The sequence below is a fragment of the Hemicordylus capensis genome, chromosome 4, assembly GCF_027244095.1.
Source record: "Hemicordylus capensis ecotype Gifberg chromosome 4, rHemCap1.1.pri, whole genome shotgun sequence".
Taxonomy (NCBI): domain Eukaryota; kingdom Metazoa; phylum Chordata; class Lepidosauria; order Squamata; family Cordylidae; genus Hemicordylus; species Hemicordylus capensis.
Window position 1 is genome coordinate 76,579,484 of NC_069660.1, and position 26,384 is coordinate 76,605,867.

Sequence of the window (26,384 nt, forward strand, 5' to 3'; positions counted from 1 at the left end):
GTGCACTGGTCAGACTGAGTGACTAGGGCCGGGATACCCGGTTCCAATCCCGACACAGATAGCTCTGAGTCACCTTGGGTCTGTCACTCAACCTAGCCTACTACTTCACAGGGTTATTGTGAGGACAGAATGGGGAAGCGGAAATAACCTTGTACGATGCAGACGAAAGAGCCCTGATGATATACGCATGAAATAAGCAGATACAATAACGCCGATATCCTGAGTGTTCCTCTTTGGAAAGAGCAGAACATGAGAATATCTTGTGGGCTTTTTCACGCATCTCACTTAAAAAGAATCCCTCTGAAGCTACTTGAGCCACCTGTGGCTACTGGCTCATGCTGGGACGACAGAAAACTAAAAAGGTGCGTTTTAAAACTGGGTATCTATCCCTCGCATAATTGCAGACTGTCGATTCAAACCTTAAATCGGCGACGCAACCCTTGTTACTGCTTGAAACGTAAAGCGTTTCCAAAGGCACACTATGGAAGGAGTTTTGTCCAAGAGCTGGTTGCGTTTCAGATTCGGTGGCAGGTTCCTTGGAAATTCCTGACTTCAGCACGAATATCAGCAGGGAGGGAGAGCGGGGAAGGCGGCCCGGCCCCTTGCCGAGAGAAGCTAGCCCCGCCCCTTGTTATATAAGCCGGCCGGCAAGCGCGCGGGTGGTGTTAGAGACTCGAGAGAGCTAGACGACGAGCGGGTGCTCCGGTGAGATCGGCGAAGGAGGGCACGGAGAGGCGAGGTGAGCGCAGCTTGTTTCTCCCCCTATTTTCTCACTCTTGTACTCAGAGGGCGTTGGGGTGTTCTCCCCCCCTCCCCTTCTGACTGGTAGCATTTCTGCAGGCGCTGTGAGTAAATAGAAATGTAGAAGTCTTCGTGGCTCTGATGAATCTCTGCTGAGGCATCCGCCGCAACCACACAGGAGAACCTGTCACCTTCTTTCTGGTGACCTGTATCGCTTGGGTGTCCTTCACCCTGGCTTGTGAATCAGCCTCTTCCACGCTGCGGGTAACCCTTCCGTAATCTGCGTATAGAGCATCCCGCCCGCGCCCATCTGATCCACCTTGTGGATCTTGAATTTGGGTTAGCACTTTGTCGGGGAGAGAGGGGTCCGGTCCTGCCCTGTCCCAGTACCTGCGGGCCCCACCCTTCTGATCCAGGTGTTTAGCGGAGCTTGAGTTCCTCTGGCAGGGCTATAATTGAGCAGATGGGTTCAAAGAACCGGCCCCCAGCTCCACCCCTCCCTATTTTTTTGTTCATTATCCCCTTCACTCTGAGGGGCCACCGGGGAGGGCCAACATGGCCTCCTCTCCCCTAGCTATTCTCCTGTCCCGTGGAGAGCTTCCTCGCATCTTCCACCTGTTCTTTCCATCTTCCGCCACTCCTTAAACGGGGCTGGCATTCTTGGCGTGATTGTCTCCTACCTGCTGATGCCACGAGAGCAAGGAGGAGATAAAAGGAGCACCTTGAAGTGGACTCTGATGTCTGACCCTGAGGATGTCCACCCTTCCTAGAACTAGACTGGAGGGATTTTGGCTGTGCCAGTGTGCATTACAGCCAGGGAGTTTGATCACCTTGGCGACTTTTCCAGGAGAACTGCGGTGGTCTGCATCAAAATGCAACCACCTTATTTCTTCAGACGTGAGTGCGCCGCCCTATTCCCGGAGACTCGGGATTCATACAGCGGCCGATTATGCCGGGCAAGGAGGCAGCGATGCGCGGGTGTGCACGTAACCTGCTATCTGCCCTCCCTCCCCCGCCCCCGGAATCCAATCCATTATCAGTGGTAGCAGTTCTTGGCTGCTGATTGTAATGTTTCCCTGCCAAAGATGAAACAAACGTGGCTACTTTGGGTAGCAAAACCGATGGGCGGGGGGAGCGAGTTGTTTATGTATGAGCTTGTTTCCAGAAGGTGTATTTGGGAGTTGGGGTGTGTGTGTGTGGCGGTGTCGCCTGGGGAAACCCGCGATTCAGCACTTTCGAACGGCTGTGAGTCATTCCTGCGCCTGGCTGAGGGGGTGCTGTCGAGGCTCTAGCTGGATGGGTCACTTTGCTTGGAAAGGGGAGCCTGTTGGGGCATGCCCTGGCGTGGAGGCGGCGGCGGCGGCCTGCTTGGCCAGGGAAGTCGGGCGACGGTGACTCAGTGACAGTCACTCTCAGGGCTGGGCCTGGCCTCTTACATCAGTCCCGAGGCAATTGTGAGTGCTAGTTTGACGGGGACTTTCCTGTTCAAGAAGTTGCGCGGTTGCTTTCGTCCAGGGCTTCCTTGCTACCTTTCTGAGCCCGGCGCGTTGAAGGCAGGAAAGGCGAGAGAGGCACAGCCCTGTCTGGGTGGAACTTGAAAGACGCACGACTTTTGACTCTCCGCCCAGCCCGCCGATGTTCTCTTGTTGGTGGGAACAAGGAGTTCCCAAACGGAGTTTTATTTTTGTGCTCTCTCTGTGTTAGAGGAGCAGCTTGATTACTCTATTAGGAGACGGCGCGCAGACTCATCAGCGCGCTTGGTCCAGGCGGCTGCGGAGAACTAGCACGAAAAGAACCCCTAGAAAAACCAGGAGCGGCTCTGTTTTAAGTTTCTGGAACCGCCGCTGCTGGTTCGTCGGCTTGCGCTTCACACAACTGTGGGTCTCCTCCGCCCGCGCCCCGTTTCCCTTCTCTTCTGGGTCCCTTTTCCTATGGATGGAGACGAGCTCCCGAAACGACCTGTGGGCTCCAGTCGCAGAGATAATAGTCTGGACTGGAGGGCGAGGCGGAAACGTAGTAAATGTGCTGCCCGTATTCCTGCTGCCCTCGGCTGGGAAACAACTAGTCTGTGTGGCAAGACCATTTCGCAACTTCCAACACGGCACGTGACGCAGCTGTTGTGGGGCGAGATGACGTAATCCCCGGGCGAGCGGCGCTGCCAGCGTCTCGCACACCTCCTCCTGGAACGATAAGCTGCATGCGAGCCGCTCGGTGTTTGCCTCGCTCAGTCAGTGTGGGACTGCAGCAACCCACTCCCGGGGCGCTTTGCAGAAAACAACAACATGCAGACGTTGATTCCTGGGGATAAACAGGCCGCCAAGCGGTCAGAATTTGCAGCTGTGCTGCAGTAATTAGCTCAACTGCTGAACGTTCGGACTATTTTTTAAAAAAGGTTTTTCAGTTGACTGGCTCTTGCCAGCTACAGCTCAAAACGGTAAATGAAGGAGGACGGAAAACGGTGCTGGGATGCGGCAGAAGTGCTGCACCTTCTCAGGTCATTTTGAATGTGCATTTCCCTCCCCCAGGATGGAGGTGTAGTGATGAGGAAACAGCTTGTAGAATTTGTTCTTTCAAGCAGCTGTCCAAGGTACAGATCTCTGTAATGGAGGAGGAGGGGGGAAAGGCAGCAATGCTAACTGTGATCTCATCTGATATACTGAGTGCAAGATAATTGTTTAAAGCAGGACTGCACAACAGCCCGCTTGCAGATGTAGGACTACAACTCCCATCATCCCAGCCACTGGCCAGTAGGGATTATGGCAGTTGTAGTCCAACATCTGCAAGAGGGCCAAAGCTGTGCAGCTCTGATTTAGAGGCTCTGCTTGATGGTTTGCACACTTCACAGTCGGACAAACTTGATAACTTGATCGTGCCTGAATACCACTGTGAACAGGATTCTGCTCTTCCTTTTTGAATGTTGTCGTGTGCACACACACCACCAATTGGCTGTGGGCTGGGAACACTAAAGACTTCCTGTAAATTACCTGTGCTGTAGTGATTATGTGCCTAGGCCTTGAGTTCCACCCATGTGTTTGCTTGGACAGGAATACTGAGCATGGGGTGCTGAATAAAACTTGTTTGTCAGAAGGTGGGGCTGAACTTGCATTTGTGTTGGCTCCTTCATGCTTAGGAGTTTCCAGTGGATGGCTAGTCACAAATAGTTCATCACCCGAAAGTGGGAAAATGAGCGGCGCAAAACTTCAGGGGTTTTTTTGGTCTCTGGCCAGCAATACAAAATGGACAAACTTTAAGCATTAATATCTATTCCTCCTACAGTGTAACAATTGGATTAAGTATTAGTCTGTCTTCTATTAGCCACCACACTGCATTTGGCTACATTATATGTAACATCGGAATTATGGTCAGCAAGAAGAAAGTGAACAAAAAACTCATCTGAACGGCCTGGAAAATTTCTTAGTAAAGGAGCTATAAGAGAAGTATGATGATCTCAATTAAAAATAGAGTATAATAAAACATGAGCTATAGACTCAAGTTCAACTGCTCCATATCCACACAGGCATACCCATTCCTCATAAGGAATCTGCTTAAACATACCCTCCAGAACTGCTGACATGAGCATTAAAATGTGCCAATGAGAATGACCTTGTATACTTGAGCACCGTTAATGTGCTAAGGTAACTAGCTGGTTTGGAGTTATATATTTGGTTCCCAAGGTAAAACTTATTTGTAACAAACTCGTCTCATTTTAGCATACAATGTCTAGAAGCCTTTGCTTGAGGGCTAACTTGGGCACGTTCTTGGCCTGGAAGCAAAACCTATAGGGTGAGTAGCTGTGGGAATCAAAGGTGCTTAGCAGCACTCTGCTCCAGTGGCTTGAAGTGGTGATTTAACAAGCTTTCAAGTTCAGGCCTGTCCTCGACATCAATGTTACCTGCCAGGACTTGTTCTGGTATGTCTAGAACTCGCAATGATGTCATTCCACATAGCTGTTTATAAAGAGAGCATGAAGACTGCTGCTATTTTTAACCTCTTTGCCTCTTCCTAGCCTGAACACTGGTGTAGACCAACACAATGGTGGTGGTCTAGAAACTGACTGTCCAAACACAGTGGGAGGGATGGTTGTTCCTCAAAAGGGGCATGCAGCCTGTTTAAACATCTTGTGGTCCTAAACCCTGCATATACAGAATAAACATTCAAAGGTGCACTCACATAAGAAACGTTGGCCTACAACAGGGCTGCTCAACTCTGGCCATACAGAGTTGTAGTCCATGATTTTGGACTACAACGTCCATAATCCCACAGTAGCCAATAGCCAGGGATTATGGGAATTGTGGGCCAAAGCTGAGCAGCCCTGGCCTATAACATGACAATATGCATTGATTAGATGGCATGTCTGATTTCTCTGTGGCTGTATATTATCCTGCAGTAACTCTGAAGAAATCTGGTAATAGTGATGGGGAGGAGCCTTGGATTGGTTACTCTTGTCTGCAGTGCAGATAGAGGAGTGAAGAATAGACACCAAAACACTGGTTGAAGCCATCTGGTTGTGCTGAAACAGTATATCAAATATCGCATAAACTGCTTGTGCAAGTTTGTGTGAGTGTGTGTGGCAGGCATGTTTTTAGCCTGTAGTCCCTAACTCTGTTCCCTCTAAGACACGTGTGTGTGCACACAAGTTTTTTGATGTCTGCTCAGTTAACTTTAGATCCTGCTCAGATTGAATCGGGAAGGTCCCACTCTGAATATATGTGTGCACATACTGCCTTGATACTGTCGCCCAGAACAAAATTCATTCGGCATATGGATGAAAAAACTTAGAGAACACTGGTCCCTAAGGTTGTTTTAACTGGCACAATTCTATTGGAGACTGAAACTGGATGACCTGCATATTATACACATCAGGTAGGGTTTGGCATTGTGTCAATGCTACAAGTGCACAACAAGAGTGATGTTGGCTCAGGGTTGTCCTGTGCCAACACCTCTTAAACAAGTACTCGGTGGTATTGACACTTCAGCCTATGAGTGCTGGTGTAACTGTAGGTGCATGCTTGAATGGGCTTTGCTCCTTCTGTGGGCCTCTTGTTCTTTTGAATTTTCAGTATATGAGCTAGTGTGGAATATGCCTCCAGGGTGGTCTAGGGCTCATTAGCAAGACTATTAGTGGTATTGTAAACCATAACTACAGGTGGTCCTCATTTGCAGGGGTCCCATTCTCGTCTATATTGAATATGGGGAACCAGGATTATACCGAAACCCGCAAATAATGAAACCTTGAGTCAATGGGAATTGGGGTACCTGCCAAAAAAAGCAAGGGGGGCAGAAATAAGAGAAGAAAATGACAGTGTATCCAGCAAAGCTCCCCCCAATTTTTTTTTTTTAATTTTTTAAAAAAATTATCTGCTGGAAAATGGCATACAGAAACGACATTGGAAGTCATTTCCAGGTCATTTCCAGCCACTCCAAACCACAGATAGGCCATTTTTGCCTATTTTTCTACCTGTGGCTCATCAGACTGGATCTGGAAGACCCAATTACTGATATGCAAAAGTGTGAATTACAGAGTCCGCAGATAACGAGGCCCACCTGTACTTACAATAGGACTCAAATCTCCAACTATGCAACATATCATTTTGAACAAGTGATTACAAATATCTCAGCCAATGTGATATTACAGAGGAGGGGTTAGGGATGTGCATGGACCATGGTTCGAGCACTTTTTGGGCAGGGGGGCTTTAAGAAAAGGAGAGCAGGTCTTTTAACTGCTCTCCGCTGCCCCATGCAGCTTCCTGCTGGGGTGACGTGAGTCCCAATATCCCCCATGTGGCGCCCGCATGCACATGGTGCCTGCACATACCCAGATGCCATGTGTGTGCTGGCACCCCATGTGGGTTATTAGGATTTGTGCCGCCCCAGCAGGAAGCTGCATGGGGTGGCAGGCAAGGACCTTCTCTCCTTTTTCTTAAAATTCCTGGTCCCTCTGCCCCCAAAGTGCTCAAACTGTGGTTTGTGCACATCCCTAGTAGGGGTTCCCAGATGCTGTTGGGCTGAAACTCCCATCATCCCCCACTAAAGTAGCTGAAGGGCACCCCTGACATTCTAAATAAATCTGATTTGGCATGTTGATTGACCTATATATTTTTACATGCTGTATAAGTACTTCAAAGGTACTTATACTCCCCCCATGGGGGTTTAAATGTTGCTTTCAAACAAATTTAAAGTTCATGTGTGAATATCTTAATATAGCAACTCAATTGTACAATATATTTAAGTGATTGTGTACAAAATTCACATGCATTGCTTTATACCATGCCCAAAGAGATGATCTGCTAATTTTCTGGTCTGAGTTCCAACAGTTTTCTTTCACTGAGGGCCCCTTTCTATTTCTGTCACTGTAGAAATGCTTGCACTACTAGTTCCAGTTCAGATTGAGGCAAATCTGATTTGGAAGAACTGCTTCAAAATAAACCAAAAGCAAAAAGCATTTGATTTCACCCCCAGAGCTCAACAACAACAAAAGCACTGAGATACACTTCATTTTCATTAGCTAAAAAGGAAACCAGAACCAACTGATGTAATCGCAGGTTTAGCTTTCCTTTTCCTTTCACTAGTAAGCTTTACAGACACTAATTTTCTGCAACAAGATTTGGTAAGGGAAAACTTTCTGCCCCACATTGCTGTGATTTGACAGCACTACTAGGTCTTGTAACTAGTGAATGTAGAATTCTTCTGTGTTGGAAGCTGCTATTAAAAGGTCAGGATGACTATGCACAGATAATGCAAAAGAACACTTCCCTTGGTGACCTTAGCAGTGTCTTGAACTGTTTCAAACTTGACCTGAATAACTGTGCTTAGTTTCCAGGGTGAATGTTTGCAGAAAATTAGCCTACAAGCCCCATAAGTAAGTGCTTAACAATCACATGTTTATCTTCCTCATAGCTGGAAAATGCCTCTGTCTCAGAGAACCATCTTGCGGCCCGCCTGCAGCAGGAAGCTTTGCAGAAATCTCTTTGGACCGGTTGATCACGAACAGCTCCAGGAGGACTTTCAGGCCTTGATGAGGGCCCAGCTGGAGGAGGCCCAGCAAAGGTGGAACTATGACTTTGAAACGGACACCCCACTCGAAGGGGTCTACAAATGGGAGAAGGTCTCCCATGTTGATGTGCTGCCGCCGCAAGACCTGTTGAGCCACCCAAAGGAGAACCATTGTGCTGGTGAAAAGAGCTTGAGCTCCCCAGTGTGTCTCAAGGTGCATGCAAAGATGGACAATCCTGTGCAGGCAGGCTTTGAGGCTTGTAAGACTGACTCCACAAGGGGTCTGAAACGAAAGCAGACCAGTATAAAAGGTAAGGCGATGCTAACTTTGTTCTTGGTTCACTTGTGCTGGGAGCAGGATATTATCCATGGCATGGCTAGAGCTGAGATGAAGCTTCCAAACAAAATCCACTTGTTTTGGATTCAGCATTTGAAAACGAACCCAAACTCAGAATCTGACATTCAAAGTGGGCAGTCTTGTTGATCTCTTATGGCTATGTTTCCTGACTACTACAAAAACCTTAGCATTGGCAAACCTCATGAAATATTAAATATCAGCACATATTAAGGTGGGCAGTTCACATGAACCTCAGTCGTTCCCGACTGTTGAGGTAGGAGGGAACATCCTGCTACCCAACATGAGCCTTGTTCACAATAACTTTTCCCCACTTCCTCCTTTGCTTTCTCCTCATAAACTATCAAAAATTGGGAGCACACACAGCTCCCAAACTCGAGACCAGATTCTATTGAGAATTGTGTAAACTGCCTTAATGGATACTACTATGTATTTATTAAATAGTTATCAGTATCCAATATTGGATGCCAAATACAGAATGTTTTTGGAGAACATTGAGCATGAACCTAACTCTGAAAAACAAATGTTAACACCACATCCTTAACTTCTAGCCATAGCAAATAGTAACCCCAAACGTCAGCATTTCCCCCGCTATTGGGGCAAAAGATTATTCTGTATGGTTGGGACCGTTAGGACTGCAGATAAAGATGACTTGCTATGGGGGTGTTTGTAATGACGCATATGCAACCTAAGGAAGAGGGTGGATGAGAAGTTATGTTTACTTGCTGTCGGGACACCACGCCTCCCGGTGAGCTGGACTCGCCCAGTCTGGTGGGTCTCAGGCAGTGGCAGATATTCCACGTTCCCTGAGGCCATCACTGATTGCATGGCCCTGTGCGGTGGGCCCCCCTGATGCTGGCAGGGGTGGACTGCCTGAGACAGACAGGGAGGGGGTGGGAATTCTGGTGGCTGGGAAGAGGTGCTGTGCCTGCTCACTGCTATTTAGAGGGGATCAGGCCAATGATCAGGGTGCCCTAGCAGACGGGCTGGCTGAGGTCCTCTGGTGAGAGGCTCGGCAGCAGGTGAACCAGGCTGGAGGAGGTTCAGGGTGGAGAAAACCCCTCCGCAGCATGCTCTGAGGCCACGTGGGTGGAAGGGCCAGAATGAAGAGACTCACCACAGGGGCTATGGCACCCAGGTCTGGACACCTGCCAATAAAGGAAATAACAATCCAGTCCTAACTATACTTATTCAGAAGAAATTCTGTTGAGGTCAGTGGGGATTATTTCAGAGTTGATGTGCAGTTCAGTCAGAAAGTGGCACCGAGGGTCAAACTTAGACATGACATTAATTGCATTGTTTGACCATGGCTGGTGGTTTGAATAGTCATTGGGGTGGGGGCCCTGATCCTGTATCAGAACAGCAGTTATATGAAAGGGTTAAAGCATAATTCCACTTGTGTTGTGGACTCAATCCAGAATAGACCCTCCTGCAACTGTTATTCAACATCATCAAAAAAACCCAACAACCCTGACCTCCAGGACCAAACAGTGCAAAACAGCAGCTGTTGTGTCTAGCTAGGCCCTCCATCCATTACAGAGTTTGCAATTCTTTTTTTTTTTTTTGCTTTTAAAATTTTTACTGGTTTTTACAATATCTTAACAATCTCATTACATCCAATTAAACAAATGTTGACTTCCCGCTCGCCAATCTGTGCAAATCACTAACTATACAATTCAACCATTGCTATAGTAATTCAAAACATATATCCTATACTTTACAAACTTGATTTTACTCTACTCAACCTGCTATTATTACTAAATTTCAAACCCTGCTGAAAAATCAGTATTAGAGAAATAGTTCTTTAAGTATAGTAAGAATGGTTTCCAATCTTCTTTAAAACATTCCAGGTTTTCATCCCTTATCAGTACTGTAAGTTTTGCCATCTCAGCATATTCCAAAGTTTTTATCAGCCAATCTTCTTTTGAGGGCATTTCATTGTTCTTCCATTTCTGCGCATATACTATTCTAGCCGCCATGGTTGCATACATAAAAATTGTTAAATTCCTTCTGGAAAGCTCTCCTTGAGTTATTCCCAGCAGGAAGGATTCTGGTTTCTTAGGAAATGTCATTTAAAATTTTTTCTTCAACTCATTATATATCATATCCCAGAAAGCCTTTGCCTTCCCGCAAGACCACCACATATGAAAAAAGGTTCCTTCACAGTGTCCCCATTTCCAGCATTTGTTTGGAACATTTTTATACATTAATGCTAATTTTTTGGGTGTCAAATAGCACCTGTACATCATCTTTTAATAGTTTTCTTTTAAAGTATAACATGCGGTAAACTTTAAATCCATTTTCTATAATTTTTCCCAAGCTGCCATATCTATATTGTGACCCAGATCTTGAGCCCATTTTATCATAGTTGTTTTAACCACTTCATCTCTTGTCTCCACAGAGTTTGCAATTCAGGACTTTGGTTGGCTATCAGTTGCCCTATGGTACTGCTCTTAGCCATGTAGAAATACTTCTTTGCTTCTGGTAGCAAATTCAGTTTGTCTCTTTATGTTCTTTTTCAGATTTCTATAGCTCAAAACGCAGAACTGTCCCCTATAAGTCCAATCCCTGAATTGCAGTGCAACCCAAATGTTGCCATGCAGTCCTTGGCTGAAGATGCTGACCTGTTCTTCACTGCTGTTGTCTGGAATGGTCTCTTTGGACAGAACACTCAGTGACATCACCAAGATGGCTTTTGAAAGGAGCAACTGATCAGTTGGGGATTTATGCTCCGAAGCGTCTTGCAGGCCTCTTGTATTTTACATAAAACTGTATAGTGGACTGGTATAACGCTCTGGAAGAATGTAGAATTTCTTCTCCTTATTTATGATCAGCACTGGAGCTTTATGTACAATGTAATATTTTCAAGCTGTATCTTTAAAGTAACTTAATTGTGGGTGGGTGGGGGAAAGAACCTATTTAAAGCTAACTGCAATACCAGTAAGAAGGGATCAGTGCACATTCTGTTAATGACCGAGACCATATCTACCACCCAAGTCATTTGCCATCTTTCATGTATCTGCCACAGATGAAAACTTTTATGTGGCAGGAATCACTTGGCAGGTGCAAGGCCTAAAGTACCAATATCTCTAAAGGAGAATACTGTCCTAGTTTGACTCTGGGTTTCCTTATCGTACTAGGTAAAAGTGGGGTGAGTGAAAGCTAAAGAAGTGTGCTAGTCTAGCAAGCTAATGTCTTTATGAATGATGAAGACCTTTGTTATGGTGAACAGTAGAGGCCCACTTAGCTGTGGCTTCACAAACCTAATACCTATAGTACTGCAGGAAGGATGAGGATTCCCTATTCGGACAATAGTAGACAGTTTATAGATCACTGTTCTTATGCAGTTCTTTACTGCATAATGTAAAATGTTTTTCTTTATCGGACTGTTTAAAAGTACTGTTGGCCACATCTCATAAATAACACTAGCCTGGGAGAAAACATTCCCTGTGGTAGCCAGGAGTCTGAGCTCTGAAATATACCTCACTACTTTCTACTAGTTTCTACCATAAAGTCTAACGTAGACCTGTTGAGAACATAACCGATATAGCCACTGGACTGGACTTGGTACAGTACAAAACCTCCCCCACACAACTTTGTGTCAAGTGCTATAACTGGAGAAGTGAAAACTGTATGGTTTAGTTCATGGTGAGTAGTAGCTAGGGTTGATGTGGCACACCCTTTGATTTCAATTGCCTTATCTCCCCTGGGCATGGAGCACTTGTGGCAGAGGATGATAAAGGGCTTACTCATACAGTACATGCTTTCTAAGGATACCTGTGTTCTGTCCTTGAAGGATGGTGTATTTTCAAACTGGCAACTACTTGACAATCATCACATAAAACTACAGCTCAGTTTCTTTCTCATTTATAAAATAATGTGCGAGCTTGGATTCTTCATTTTGAATTTGAAAAGGATATTCTAGTTGTCCCTGTCTTGTCAAAATCCTAACTCTTAATACTGGGTATAGTGTGTAACATTGCAATTCAAGAATCTCCTCTTAAAATGGTATACAAGCCAAATCTACAATTTTGGTTCTCACGTACTACCTTTTGCAATAGGTGTTGGAATTGCAAAGTGGGGGCAATATTCCATTTGGTCCCAATCTGCTGTGTTCGGCTTCTTGGAGAGCTGCTGCTTCATTGATTATGAAAGCAGGTGTTGCACCTTGACTGCAGAACTTGATCACTTAATGTGTTTAGTTAATGAAGCAGGCACTTGATTTGACTGCATCTGCCTCACAGAAAACAAAATTCCTGTAGACCTAGGAAAGGGTTCTGCTAGCAGCATTGCTTAATGACTTGTATAGTTTTACTGCAGACAGGTGCATGCATGTGTTCTTGGAGCCTTTCCTGCACCTCTTTTTTGCTTCTGAGCAAAAAGGTGAAGGTGTGGGGAGAAGAGATGTTTGTGTACCTGGTGAGTGTCATGGTGGGGTGGTGGTGGTTTCCATAGCAGCACAAAAGGAAGTATAAGCAGCCATATCATTATAGAGTGGTGGTTTTTGTTTCTTTTTTTGTTTTAAAGTGGTAAAGCATACAGTTCTCAGATGAACTGTAAAACTGCAGCTACTCTAATCATGAAGGACAACTTGCATGGTTTTTTGAAGGGTGGTTTTGCTAGTGTGCTTATTGGACTGAAGTTCATGTTTTGGGATGTATGGTAAGGGTGTGTACAGAACCGACTAGCCTGGTTTGAGACTGGACTGGTTTCAAACCTGACTGTCCAAGTTCGGTCTGGCCCCCATCGAACCCCCGTCCAGTCCGGAGGGGCGGCGTTCACAATTTTTTTTAAAAAAAATATATAAATAAATTAAAAATGCCTCTAACGCCTTCGGGGGGCTTCCTGTAGGCCGCGGGGGGCGGGGGCGGACCACGAAGGTTCCTCCTCCCCCTGCTGGCCACTTAAATCACCACTGCGGCCCAGGAAAATGCTTCATTTTGGCCCTTTCGGGTCTCCGTAAGTGCGTGCGGCAGCCATTTTGGCCACCACAGCACATGCATAAATGGCCTCTGCAAGGCCTGGCGTGACCCAGGGCCTCGCAGAGGTCATTTGCGCATGCATGGTGGCCCACTGTGCATGCGCAAACAACCTCTATGAGGCCCTGGGTCATGCCAGGCCTCGCAGAGGCCATTTATGCATGTGTGGCAGTTACGGAGGTCCAAACGGGCCAAAATGAAGCGTTTTCCCAGGCCATGGCAGGGATTTAAGAGCCTGGCGGGGGGGGGTAACCTTTGCGAACCCCACCCCCACGGCCTACAAGAAGCCCCCCCGAAGGGGCTAGAGGTGTATCCAAAAAAATAAAAAAAATTCGTGGACTTGTCCGGAGGTTTGGTTCCAGTCCGGATGGAACTGGGGTGGGGTTCAGTTCAATCCCGAACTCCCGAACCTCTGGATCGTTCTTTACATCCCTAATGTATGGTGGTCCATATCACACAGACATCCACATGGTGTAAAAGCCATCATTTCAGAAACCCCGTTTCAGGCACTTTCTTAAGCTTTGCCTATGGCTTTCTGCTCTCCATGGAGAGGCATGGCCATCTTGTCCATTGCACTTTTGCATTCAGGATCATGCTAGGACTTCTAGCACTAATCTATTTGTTGTGAATTATATGCTGCTGAACTGACTAAGCCTAGGGCTTGTAAATAAAGCAAGTTCATAATGAAGCAACATGTTGTCTACTGTTGATTTCACACAGCCTTCATGTGGGATTGAGCAAAACTTGAATGCTACGGACAGCAAGGGAGAGTTCTGGGGAGGGTTTATTAAAAAAAACCCAAAACCCTTAAACAACAATAAGGTTAGTGTTTTTCCTAGCTGTTGTATCTAGAAGAGCCACGTCATAGGAGGTGGGGGGCTCTCATATTAATGGCATCTAGAAATAGTGCAGAAAGAGCCCTGGTTTCCTTGCTAAATATTTGTTTATTATTTAACACATTTGTATACTGCCCAAAACGCAAGTCTCTGGGTGGTTTACAACAAAACAATAAAAACAACCAATTAAAAAGTATTTTAACAATTAAAATTTAACATGTTAAAACTATTAAAAACACAATTAAAACTATATCTAATTAAAATCCTGGGTGAACAAATGTGTCTTGACTGCCTTTTTAAAAGTTGTAAGAGATGGGGAGGCTCTTAATTCAGCAGGAAGCATGTTCCAAAGCCTCGGGGCAGCAATGGAGAAGGCCCGTCCCTGAGTAGCCACCAGACAAGCCAGTGGCAACTGCAGATGAACCTCTCCAGATTATCTCAATGGCTGGTGTGGTTCATAGCAAAGAATACCTTCTCTTAAATACCCAGGGCCCAAGCTGTTTAGGGCTTTATAGGTTAGAACCTAAAACTTGTACTTTGCCCAAAAACTTAGCAGCAGCCAGTGTAGCCCTTTTAAGAGAGGAGTGATATGGTCTCTCCGAGATGATCCAGAGACTAACCTTGCTGCTGCTTTCTTGACTAACGGCAGTTTCCGGACTACGTACAAAGGCAGCCCCACATAGAGCACATCACAGTAGTCAAGTCTGGAGGTGACCAGCAGATGTACTACCTTTCTGAGGTCATTTATCTCAAACAGACACAGCTGGCGTATCGGCCAAAGCTGATAAAAGGCAACTTTGACCCTGCCTCAACCAGGGAGATGTTTGTGTCCAGACACACCCCCAGACTGTGTACCTGTTCCTTCTAGGGAAGTGTGACCCCATCCAGAACTGGCAGATCAAAATCATCTCCCGAGTGCTGATCCCACACAATAAGTACCTCCATCTTATCTGGATTAAGCCTCAGCCTGTTAACTCTCATCCAGCCCATCACTGCCTCCAGGCAGGCATTTAGGAAGGCTATGCCTTCTCCTTATGTTGACATGGAGAAAGAATGGGTGGGTGTCATCAGCAACACCCTGCACTAAATCTCCTGATGATCTCTCCCAGCAGTTTCATGTAGATGTTAAACAACATCAGAGACAATACGGAGCCCTGAGGGACACCATCTGGTATCTGCCTGAAAGGTAAGAGTGGAACCATTGCAAAGCAGTGCCTCCCACCCCTCAACCCCATCAGACACTCCAGAACGATACTATGGTCGATAGTATCGAAAGCCGCCAAGAGGTTCAAAAGTACCAACAGAGTCACACTTCCTCTGTCAATTCCCAATTGGAGATCATCCATCAGGCCAACCAAGGCAGTCTCCACCCCATAGCCCACCCAAAAGTTGGTCTGAAATGGGTCTAGATAATCAGTTTCATGCAAGACTGCCTGTAGTTGGGAGGCCACCACCCTCTCAATTACCATGCCCAGCCACGGACAGTTGGAGACAGGCCTATAGTTGCTCAGCTCTGAGGAATCCAAGGCAGGCTTCTTCAGAAGTGGCCTAATAATTGCCTCCTTAAGGCAAGGAGGCATCCTGCCTTCCCTCAGAGAAGCATTTATGATCACTACTAGGCCTTTCACAACAACCTCCCTGCCAGATAGTATTAGTCATGTTGGGCAAGGGTCAAGAGAGCAGGTGGTAGGCCACATCTCTCCAAGCAGCTTGTCCACATCCTCACAAGTCACAAACTGATCCAACCTAACTACAAAAGAGGCATCAATGGACACCTCCGATTCAAACTTTGAAGTAATTGTGGGGTCTAAATCCAAGTTGGCCCGAATAAGAGAGATTTTATCCACACAAAAATCATTAAACACGTCACAGAGGGGAATAGATGGTTCCAAATTGTGATTCAAGGGAGGAGGGGCACTCAGTAGCCCTCTCACAATCCTGAACAACTTCGCCGGATGTGAACCTGAGGATGCAATACGGGCCGAAAAGAATCGCTTCTTTGCCACCCGTATTATCAGAGCATAGATCTTCAGATGTGCTCTGTGTTGCAATCTGTCCGATTTGAGTCAGCTCTTTATCCACTTGCTCTCCAGTTGTCTACCTTGCCGCTTCAGCCCCCATATCTCTTCTGAATACCAAGGGGCCAATTTTGAAGCGGGTCAGAGAGGACGCTTAGGAGCGATCATGTCTACTTCCCTGGTGAGCTTGCTGTTCCAATTCTCCACCAGGGCATCAACGGGATCACCAGCAGAGCCAACACTAAATTCCTCCAAGCCTTCTTGGAACCCTATTGGGTCCAATAACCTTCTTGGGTAGACCATGCTAATGGGTCCCTCACCCCTGTGAAGGTGGGGTGTGACTGTGAGTCCAACCTTAACCAGGGATCCTGGTTAGGGAGAGGTTATTCTTATAGGCCACAGCCACTCCATCTCCCTGCCCATGTCTCTGCACCTGCTCCTCAACAGAGAACCCTGGAGGGAGAACTGAAATTAAAATCAAACTGCTTAATTGTTTTTATGCTATGAGCTTGTTTTGACTCTTCATTCAGTGAAATGGTTTTGTTTTTACTATGCTTTATATTTGTATTACGCTGCCTAAGAGCTGCATATATCAGGCGGTATATAGATATGATCAATAGCAGAATCTCCGCTGTGCTGGAAGGGGAATGCCACATGTAGGCAAGAAACAGGTAAGGCACAGGCAAGCCACACCCTCAGAGGTGAAGCCACCGGCTGCAGGAAAGGAGTCGTGCCTCCTGCATGGCAACAAACAACAAAAGAGAAAATGACAAATATTAAAATATAAGAATATAGATTGTGTGTGCTAACATCTAAGCACTGTGTTTATGAAGCGTTTCACTGTAGGTAGTGAGAGCTTGAGTGCTCTGGCTGGAAAGCTTTTTTTTTAAAAAAAGGATGGCATAGGAATGGGGCAGCAACAGTGGGGAGAAAGTGGGGGTGGTAACGTGATGGGTGGACAAAAAGGCTAAGATGCAAAAGGCAAAAACAGCAATTATTTTCCCTATAATTAGTCCATGTGGAGATGAAGACAGCACACAGAGGCAGTAGAACAATCTGAAGTGTGTACACAACCCACACTTGTGTGGGATGTAATGAAGTGAGCAATTCAACCTATTCTACTGCAAAAAGTGCTCCAGTCTAGACAACTTAAGAGCTTGGAAGCAAAGGTATCTGAATAGGCAGTGGGCTGTAAAATGGAAACCTGAGGGAAAGTAGGACAGGAGGAAGAGAACAAGGAGCCCTCGAATAAGGAAAGGATATGCATGAATACGGATACGACAAATATTTATATACCACTTTTCAACAGAAGTCCCCAAAGCAGTTTGCATAGATATAATCAATCAATCAATCAATCAATCAATCAATCAATCAATCAAACAAACAAGATGGCTCTCTGTCCCCAAAGGGATCACAATCTATACAAGAAACATAAGATAACCACCAGCAACAGCCACTGGAGGGATGCTGTGCTGGGGATGGATAGGGCCAGTTGTTCTCCCCCTGCTCAATAAAGAGAATCACCACTTTTAAAAAGGTGCCTCTTTGCTTAGTTAGAAGGCCACATGGCTGCATGGAAGAGTTCATCTTCTTCATCTTGCTAAGTACACTCTCTTCTATGGCTGTAGATCTGAAGGGGTAAATAGTTCCTAGCGTGGTTGCATTTGGAAGATGGGCAGAGAAGATAGAAGAACTGACTGGATTCTATGCAAATATTATTTAAGTGATAGAAAGTGTGTATGTGTGGGTAGGGAGAGAGTTTGGATGTAGCAAAGACCTCCTTGACAAAAGTGAGGTAACTTAGACCTTAGAAAAGGTAACATCCCCAACAATACACTTTCCAAGTTCTCTAGGGCAAAATAGGTGCATTACTAAGAGCACACTGTAGTAACAATGTAACTTTAAGGGGGGAAAGCCCTTCCTGCCCTGGCTGTAAACTAGGGATGAGACTTGGACAAGACAGCTGAGGCAACTGGTATTCATGGCAATGGATGGGATGTTACCTGGAACACAGTCAATCATTGTTTATTTTGATGTTTGCTAGTTCGCAATAGCTGATCAATCTATGGATACACAGGAGACTTGTCAGAAAGCAGGGAAAACAAGGGAATTTGCCAATTTAGTCCTTGTCTCTAGGTGGTCTTGTGGTAGCAAGCATTAATTGTCCCCTTTGCTAAGCAAGGTGAACCCTGGTTTGTATTTGAATGGGTGACTATTCAAATGTGAGCACTGTAAGATATTCCCCTCTGGGGGTGGGGCCGCTCTGGGAAGAAAGTTCCAAGTTCCCTCTCTGGCAACTCCAAGATAGGGCTGAGAGAGAGTCCTGCCTGCAACCTTGGAGAAGCTGCTGCCAGTCTGGGTAGACAATACTGAGCTAGATGGACCTATGGTCTGACTTGGTAAATAGCAGCTGTCTATGTTCCTATAGTGATATTTGTATCAGAGGCGTAACTATAATAGGGCAACGGGAGACAGTTGTCTGGGGGCCCACTGCCTTGCCCCCCCCGAGGCAAGTCACATGACTGACTCCCCCAGCCGCGCACCCGCCCGGGCTTCCTTCAGTTGTATTCATCCTCCAAAACTGATGTGAGTCTTAAGACCTGGAGCTACCAGAACAGCATGTCTTTCTCTAGTACCATTAAATGACTTGCATCGTCCACAATTTACAAAACCTTTAAAAAATAATTTAAGATGATGTCCTATTGTGGCACATAGATGTATGTATGTATGTATGTATGTATGTATGTATGTATGTATATACGTATGTGTGTGTGTGTATAAATAAAAATTTTACTATGCTTTTTGTTACCACTATTCAGCCTCATTTAAGATTTCTTTACTTCATGAGCTGAGCTTCGGGGGGGGACGACCTCATTTTATCTTTTTTCTCTGGGCCCACTCCAACCTTGCTATGCCCCTGATTTGTATATTTGCTTCATGAAATGGCAATTGCTCAAGAAAAGAAAATTTATCAAATCAGTCTAGACATAACCTCTATCTTGACACAAGTTTCTGAGAGAACTTGTATACAAGTGTCAGAGACATAAGTTTCTGAGAGAACTGGCTATAACCTTGTCAGTATAATCACACTTCATTCTTTCTGTCATGGTCCCAAGAGCTTTCAGAAACTTTGTGGACCAACTTGAACTTCTCTCAGTTCCATTGGTTTCACCTTTAACAGCAAGCCTTTGCCACTTCTTTATTTCTGCTGAAACATTGCCTCCCTGAAGTCAAGATGAAAATGAATCTATTTATAAGGCAGGATCTGGTGTGCACCTTTCAACAAAACATGCCTCTCTGACCAGTTCTATTCTTGAATTAAATGCTACAAAGCAGGGAGGGTTTTTAGAAAGTCCAGCACACTTGTTTAACTAAGTAAAATGCGTTCTTATGTATGCTGTCCTGGCTAAGAGAACAACGGAAAGATACATTGAGCAAGTAGGAAAGGGACAAAGAGTACGCCTCTCTTGGGTTGGTGAAATCAATTGACAACCACAACCTCCTCCTTCCTATGCAGTTGTGTCAACTTCCGTCTGAAAAATAAGGGAACTATTTTATTTCAGAGTAGGTGTCCTGCACTTTGCAGCAACTGAAATTCTCTTACATCCTGCAGAATGGTAAGTTCTTAACAGTATGGCGACATTAAATTTTGGTTGAAACTTCAGGTTATCTTCTTCGTTATGATATCCTGATCAGTAAATACTTTATTTCTCCTTGTAGTAAATAGGTTGTTGATTGAAAGGCTTTTCTTTACTGAACATTGGTTTTAACATTTTTGTTAACTCTGGAAATGCTAAGTGTTAGTAGAGGTACTAAAGCTACTAAGAGGCCTGCTGTCTGGGAAACAGATATACAGCAAGTCAGGTTTTTCATTACTGACACCATGGCTGGTGAAAAGATTTCACCTTCTGAATGGATGCTTGCTTACCATGTAGCTGTTAAAAGTTCAGAACTCCCATTAGAGAAAGATTGGCAATGCAAGTGACCTACAGTAGGGTTGGAAGTATTGCTAAAAGTCCAGGCTCTTTCTGAGGTATTCCTGGTTGTGTTAACTCGGCTGTTGCAAGCATCAACAGTCTTTCCTTTTGACATCTGGTTCTCCATCATGTTTTAGTGCAGGCTTTATCAGCTTCTTTGATCCATTCCTGATACAGGATCCATCAATCGACCAATTATCAGGCATCTACAAATCTACTTGCCAGTTCTCGAATGCGCTCCCTGCTGAAATAAGAGCCTCCCCATTTCTGACAACCTTTAAAAAGACTGTCAATTCACCCAAGCCTTTTAACTTGAAATGTGGTTTTAAATTGTGTTGAATGTCTTAATTTCTGTTTTAATTTATCTTATGTTTGTTGTAAACCTCCCAGAAACATGTGTTTGGGGCAGTTTACAAATATACTAAATGAATAGGTGCCCCCATCCCTCTGGTGAACAAGACACATAGCACTACACAGATCTCCTCACCAGAGGTCTCATATTCATGGCTATTTTTGTGAAGATAAAAAACCCAGCAGGAATTATTTCTGAGCAGTAGAAGAGGAACATAGGAAGCTACCATATACTGAATCAGACTATTGGTCTATCTAGCTCAGTATTGTCTTCACAGACTGGCAGTGGCTTCTTCAAGGTTGCAGGCAGGAGTCTTTCTCAGCCCTATTTTGGAGAAGCCAAGGAGGGAACTTGAAACCTTCTGCTCTTCCCAGAGCTGCTCCATCCCCTGAGGGGACTATCTTACAGTGCTCACAATTCTAGTCTCCCATTCATATGTAACCAGGGCGGACCCTGCATAGCTAAGGGGACAAGTCATGATTGCTACCACAAGACCAGCTCCCACAGTTTCTTACCATCTCCATATCCCAGTGCAAATGACAGAAGACCCACTTCTCCCCTAATACTTTTCACCTCCCCTTTGTTGGAGGTGGCCTAGTTAATATCATAAATGCATCGCTGAGGGAGGGTGCTTCTATGTTTGAAGGAGGCAATGATTAGACTGCTTCTTAAGAAGCCTTCCCTGGACACTTTAGCAATGGATAATTATAGGCCAATCTCCAATATCCCTTGGTTGGGCAAGGTTATTGAGAGGGTGATGGCCAACCAACTCCAGGTGGTTTTGGAGGAAACAGATTATCTAGACCCATTTCAAACTGGCTTTAGAGCTGGCTATGGGATTGAGACAGCTTTGGTTGGCCTGATGGATGACCTCTACCTGGGAATCGACAGAGGGAGTATGATTGTTGGTTCTTTTGGATCTCTCAGTGGCATTCAATACCATTGACCATGGTATCCTTCCGGATCACCTCGGGGAGTTGGGGATAGGGGGCACTGCTTTGCAGTGGTTCCGCTCTTATCTCTCAGGTAAATTCCAGATGGTGGAGCTTGGTGACAGTTGCTCCTCAAAATGGGAGCTGTTATAAAGAGTCCTTCAGGGCTCCATTCTGTCACTAATGCTCCATTCTGTTACCAATTAAACCACTGGGTGAGGTCATCAGGAGATCTGGTGCTGGGTGTTATCACTATACTGATGACACCCAAAGCTACTTCTCCTTTTCAACTGCATCATCAAGAAATGGTGTTCATTCCCTAAATGCCTGCCTACAGGTAGTAATGGGTTAGATGAGGGATAACAAATTGAAACTGAATCCAAGCAAGACAAAGGTACTCATTGTAGGGGTTCAGAATTTGAGGGATGAGTTAGATCTTCCTGTGCTGGATGGGGTTACACTCCCTCAGAAAGAGCACGTACAGAGTGTGTGAGTACTCCTGGACTCAGGCCTCACCCTGGTATCTCAGGTGGAGGCTATGGCCAGGAGTGCTTTCTATCAGCTTTGGCTGATTTGACAGCTGCATCCATTCCTTGAAGAGGATGACCTCAAAACAGTGGTGCATCAGCTGGTAACCTCCAGGCTTGACTATTGCAATGTGCTCTACATGGTGTTGCCTTTGTATGCAGTTCAGAAGCTACAGTTAATTCGAAATGCGGCAGCCAGAATGGTCTTTGGGGCAACCTGAAGAGACCATATTATGCCTGTTTTGAAGTAGTTGCACTGGCTGCCGATATGTTTCCAGGCAAAATACAAAGTGCTGGTTATTACCTTTAAAGCCTTGAACAGCTTAGGTCCAGGTTACCTTAGAGAGTGCCTTCTTCTACATGATTCCCACCACACATTAAGGTCATCTGAGGACGTCTGTCTCCAGTTACTACTGGTATGTCTGGTGGCAACTCAAAGGTGGGCTTTCTCTGTAGCTGCTCCTGGGTTGTGGAATGCACTCCCGGCAGAAATCTGTAATCTGAATTCATTATTGGCCTTCAAGAGAGCCTTCAAAACCTATCTGTTTGGCCTGGCCTTCCAGGATTTTGTAATTGTTGTAAATGTTTTTAATCTGCTGTAACCTGGTTTTTCAGGTTTTTAAAACTGTGTTGAATGTTTTATTTGTTCATTGTTTTATGTTGTTTTATAGTCTCTGTTTTTAACTGTTAATTGATTTTAATTGTTTTGTTTTAATGTATACCACCCTGAGCCATTTTTGAAAAGGCGGTATAGAAATTGAATGAATGAATAAATAAACAAACAAAAAAACCAAATAAATGAATTCAATAAAACCTCTTCATGTGTGCCAGAAAAGTATCTGAAGGAAGAGAGGGGATTGGTGGCGATCACAAATATTAGCTGGCTAGTGAGCTAAGCCTAAATTTGGGGATCCCAGGAAATGATGAGGCTGCATAGATGTGGAGGCTTGGGACAGCTGGAATTAAAAGTCTTGGGCTCTGATTCCAGTTTGGTTTCTGATTTGTAACCTACTACTATGACTACCAATATTTATATACTGCTTTTCAACCAAGTTCTCAAAGCAGTTTACACAGAAAAATAAATAAAACATAAATAAGATGGTCCCCTGTCCCCAAAGGCCTCACAATTTAAACAGAAACATAAGGTAGATACCAGAATCAGCCACTGGAAGGATGCTGTGCTGTGGTTGGATAGGGCCAGTTGCTCACCCCTTGCTAAATATAAGAAAATATTATATTTATATAATATAAATATAAGAGAATACCTTATATTAATAAGAGAAATTATATTATTATATTAATAAGAGCAATATAAGATAATATATACTAAATATAAGATCATATGAGAGACCTGTTGCTTAATCTATCTATGCCTGAACATCCTTAACTACAGAATTGAGAATATGCTGACTTTAGTATCACACAATGGTGGTGTGATTAATGTCCTGCTTGGAAGGTATAGTGGGCATGCCATCTAGACCATCTTATTAAGAACACATGTACAAATCTCTAAAAAGGTTTTCAATTTCAATATCTGACAACCCAGAGTAAAAGTCCTACTGGACTAGGACCAGGGAGACCCGAGTTCAAATCCCCATTCAGCTATGATACTTGCTGGGTGACTCTGGGCCAATCACTTCGCCCTCAGCCTAACCTACTTCACAGGGCTGTTGTGAAAGAGAAACCTAAGTATGTAGTAGAAATTGAAAGCTATCCTACAGCAGGAAGTGAGAACCCATCTGACCCTAGTGGAATAAACCTTCCCATTCTCTACCCTGTATAGATCATTCATAGAGCTGCATTGTAAGTTGTTTTTGGCAGGGACCTTACCATGGCTTTGATAATGTAAAAAATCCAGAACAGATATGGAGCCTGTGATAATGAATGTCAACATTAACAAATATCATTGGAAAGTTTATCTATCATGCTTTTTACTATCAGTTGTAAATGAATGGAAAACAGCTCAAAATGAAACTAGCAAATTGGTTTTCTGGTTGTGAAGGTCTGGTGTCCCCACTGTGCTGTTCAAACTTGTCAATATCATTGACTACCCCCAAGCAGCACAACAAGCCATTTCTCTCCTATTTAAGGGCAAGCAAACAATTTAATGACAAATGTGTGCTAGAAAGCTGTGGGTTCATATCTGAGAACAATGCATTTCTGCAAGAGTGATGATTAGTTAGCCTCGTGGTCCCAAAGGAAGATGCATGAGATTGAAAATGGTTCAGATGATCCTTGTTTTTGGACCCACTTTGTTGTTAATATAAGCTGGCATGCTTTTGAGTTACACAGTTTTTTCAGTTTCTATAGAAAACTGTGCAGCTTGAAAACTTGCTATTATCCTAACCTTCCATAAGAACATACGAACAACCCTGCTGGATCAGGCCCAAGGCCCATCTAGTCCAGCATCCTGTTTCGCACAGTGGCCCACCAGATGCCGCTGGAAGCCACAGGGAGGAGTTGAGGGCATGCCCTCTCTCCTGCTGTTACTCCCCTGCAACTGGTACTCAGAGGCATCCTGCCTTTGAGGCTGGAGGTGGCCCACAGCCCTCCAACTAGTAGCCGTTGATAGAGCTCTCCTCCATGAAGTTATCCAAACCCTTCTTAAAGCCATCCAGGTTGTTGGCTGTCACCACATCTTGTGGCAGATAATTCCACAAGTGGATTGTGTGTTGTGTGAAAAAGTACTTCCGTTTGTTGGTCCTAGATTTCTCGGCAATCAATTTCATGGGATAACCCCTGGTTCTGCTGTTATGGGAGAGGGAGAATAATTTCTCTGTATCCACTTTCTCCACACCATGCATGATTTTATAGACCTCTATCATGTCTCCCTGCAGTCATTCTTTTTTCTAAACTAAAAAGCTCCAGGTATTGTAGTATTGCCTCATAAGAAAGGTGCTCTAGGCCCCTGATCATCTTGGTTGCCCTCTTCTGCACCTTTTCCAATTCAACAATGTCCTTTTTTAGATGTGGTGACCAGAATTGTACGCAGTACTCCAAGTGTGGTCGCACCATAGTTTTGTATAAGGGCATTATAATATTAGCCGTTTTATTTTCAATCCCCTTCCTAATGATCCCTAGCATGGAATTGGCATTTTTCACAGCTGCCGCACATTGAGTCAACACTTTCAAGGAGCTGTCCACCACAACCCCAAGATCCCTCTCCTGGTCAGTCACCGACAGCTCAGATCCCATCAGCGTATACTTGAAGTTGGGGTTTTTTGTCCCAATGTGCCTCACTTTACACTTGCCAACACTAAACGCATTTGCCACTTTGTCGCCCACTCTCCCAGTTTGGAGAGATCCCTTTGGAGCTCCTCACAATCTGTTTTGGATTTCACTACCCAGAAGAGTTTGGTATCATCTGCAAATTTGGCCACCTCGCTGCTTACCCCTGCTTCTAGATCATTGATGAATAAATTAAAAAGCACCAGTCCCAGTACAGATCCCTGGGGGACCCCACTTCTTACTTCCCTCCATTGTGAAAACTCTCCATTTATACTTACCCTCTGTTTCCTGTCTTTCAACCAGTTAGCAATCCACACATGTACTTGTCCCCTTATCCCATGACCGCTAAGTTTCCTCAGGAGTCTTTAATGAAGAACTTTGTCAAAAGCTTTTTGGAAGTCCAGGCATACTATGTCAACTGGATCACCTTGATTCACACACTTGTTGACACTCTCAAAGAACTCCAAAAGGTTGGTGAGGCAAGATTTACCTTTGTGAAAGCCATGCTGGCTCACTCCCAGCAGGGCCTGTTCTTCTATGTACTTTACAATTTTATCCTTGAGGATGCTTTCCATCAATTTGCCTGGAATGGATTTTTTTTCCCCAAATTCATTTTTTATTAATTTTAACAATAGCAATATTATCATTCATTACAAATACACACATAAAAGGTGGACTTCCCGCACACATTTCTTCGTGATTTATCAACTATAAAGTTTACCCTTGCTATAATAATAATTCAAAACGTAAGTTCAAACCCTTACAAACATAATTAATCTAACCAACCTGCGATTTATACTAAATTTCAAACCCTGCTGTCAAGTCCATAGTAGGGAAGTAATTTTTTAGATACAACAAGAATGGTTTCCAATCTTCTTTAAAACATTCCAGGTTTTGATCTCTTAATAGTGCTGTAAGTTTTGCCATCTCCGCATATTCCAACATTTTTATCAGCCAGTCTTCTTTTGAAGGCAGTTCACTAGACTTCCATTTCTGTGCATATGTAATTCTAGCTGCCGTAGAGGCATACATAAAAAATGTTAAATTGGTTGTAGAAATAGCTCCTTGTGTTATCCCCAGCAGGAAGGCTTCTGGCTTTTTAGGAAATGTCATTTTAAATATTTTCTTTAGTTCATTATATATCATATCCCAATAGGCTTTAGCCTTCCCACAGGTCCACCACATGTGAAAAAATGTGCCTTCAAAATGTCCACATTTCCAACATTTGTTAGAAACATTTTTATACATTAATGGCAATTTTTTTGGTGTCAGATACCATCTATACATCATTTTATAATAGTTTTCTTTGATAGCATAACATGCAGTAAATTTTAAATCCTTTTTCCATAACTTTTCCCAGGCTACCATTTCTATATTACGCCCCACATCTTAAGCCCACTTTATCATGGTCGTTTTAACCACTTCCTCTCTTGTCTCCTCCAGAAG

The 26,384-nt window shown here is 44.5% G+C and overlaps 2 protein-coding genes across 6 annotated transcripts in view; both read left to right on the forward strand.

The window, feature by feature from the left end:
* Positions 1-612: 612 nt before the first annotated feature.
* Positions 613-13,756, forward strand: CDKN1A (cyclin dependent kinase inhibitor 1A). 2 transcript variants are annotated; one of them, XM_053243578.1, is made up of 3 exons: positions 613-739; positions 7,639-8,045; positions 10,612-13,756. In XM_053243578.1, the coding sequence occupies exons 2-3, from the start codon at positions 7,646-7,648 to the stop codon at positions 10,659-10,661; spliced, it is 450 nt and encodes a 149-aa protein (XP_053099553.1). In that variant the 5' UTR covers positions 613-739; positions 7,639-7,645; the 3' UTR covers positions 10,662-13,756. The 2 variants fall into 2 exon arrangements, with proteins under 2 accessions (XP_053099553.1, XP_053099552.1); XM_053243577.1 differs by lacking the exon at positions 613-739 and adding an exon at positions 2,613-3,328.
* A 69-nt stretch (positions 13,757-13,825) lies between these two features.
* Positions 13,826-26,384, forward strand: part of RAB44 (RAB44, member RAS oncogene family) — a 54,092-nt gene continuing 41,533 nt past the window's right edge. For all 4 annotated transcript variants that reach the window (XR_008305698.1, XR_008305696.1, XR_008305697.1 and 1 more), the window contains exons 1-2: positions 13,826-13,890; positions 15,017-15,090. The gene's annotated coding sequence lies outside the window, so the exon portion shown is untranslated. The remainder of the gene's footprint in view (positions 13,891-15,016; positions 15,091-26,384) is intronic.

Bases quoted from the DNA above. Each gene is read 5' to 3' on its own strand.
- CDKN1A (XM_053243577.1), top strand. From the start codon at position 3,246: ATGTGCATTTCCCTCCCCCAGGATGGAGGTGTAGTGATGAGGAAACAG. The intron at 3,329-7,638 runs GTACAGATCTCT...TCTTCCTCATAG, and splicing joins CTTTCAAGCAGCTGTCCAAG to CTGGAAAATGCCTCTGTCTC. The intron at 8,046-10,611 runs GTAAGGCGATGC...GTTCTTTTTCAG, and splicing joins AAAGCAGACCAGTATAAAAG to ATTTCTATAGCTCAAAACGC.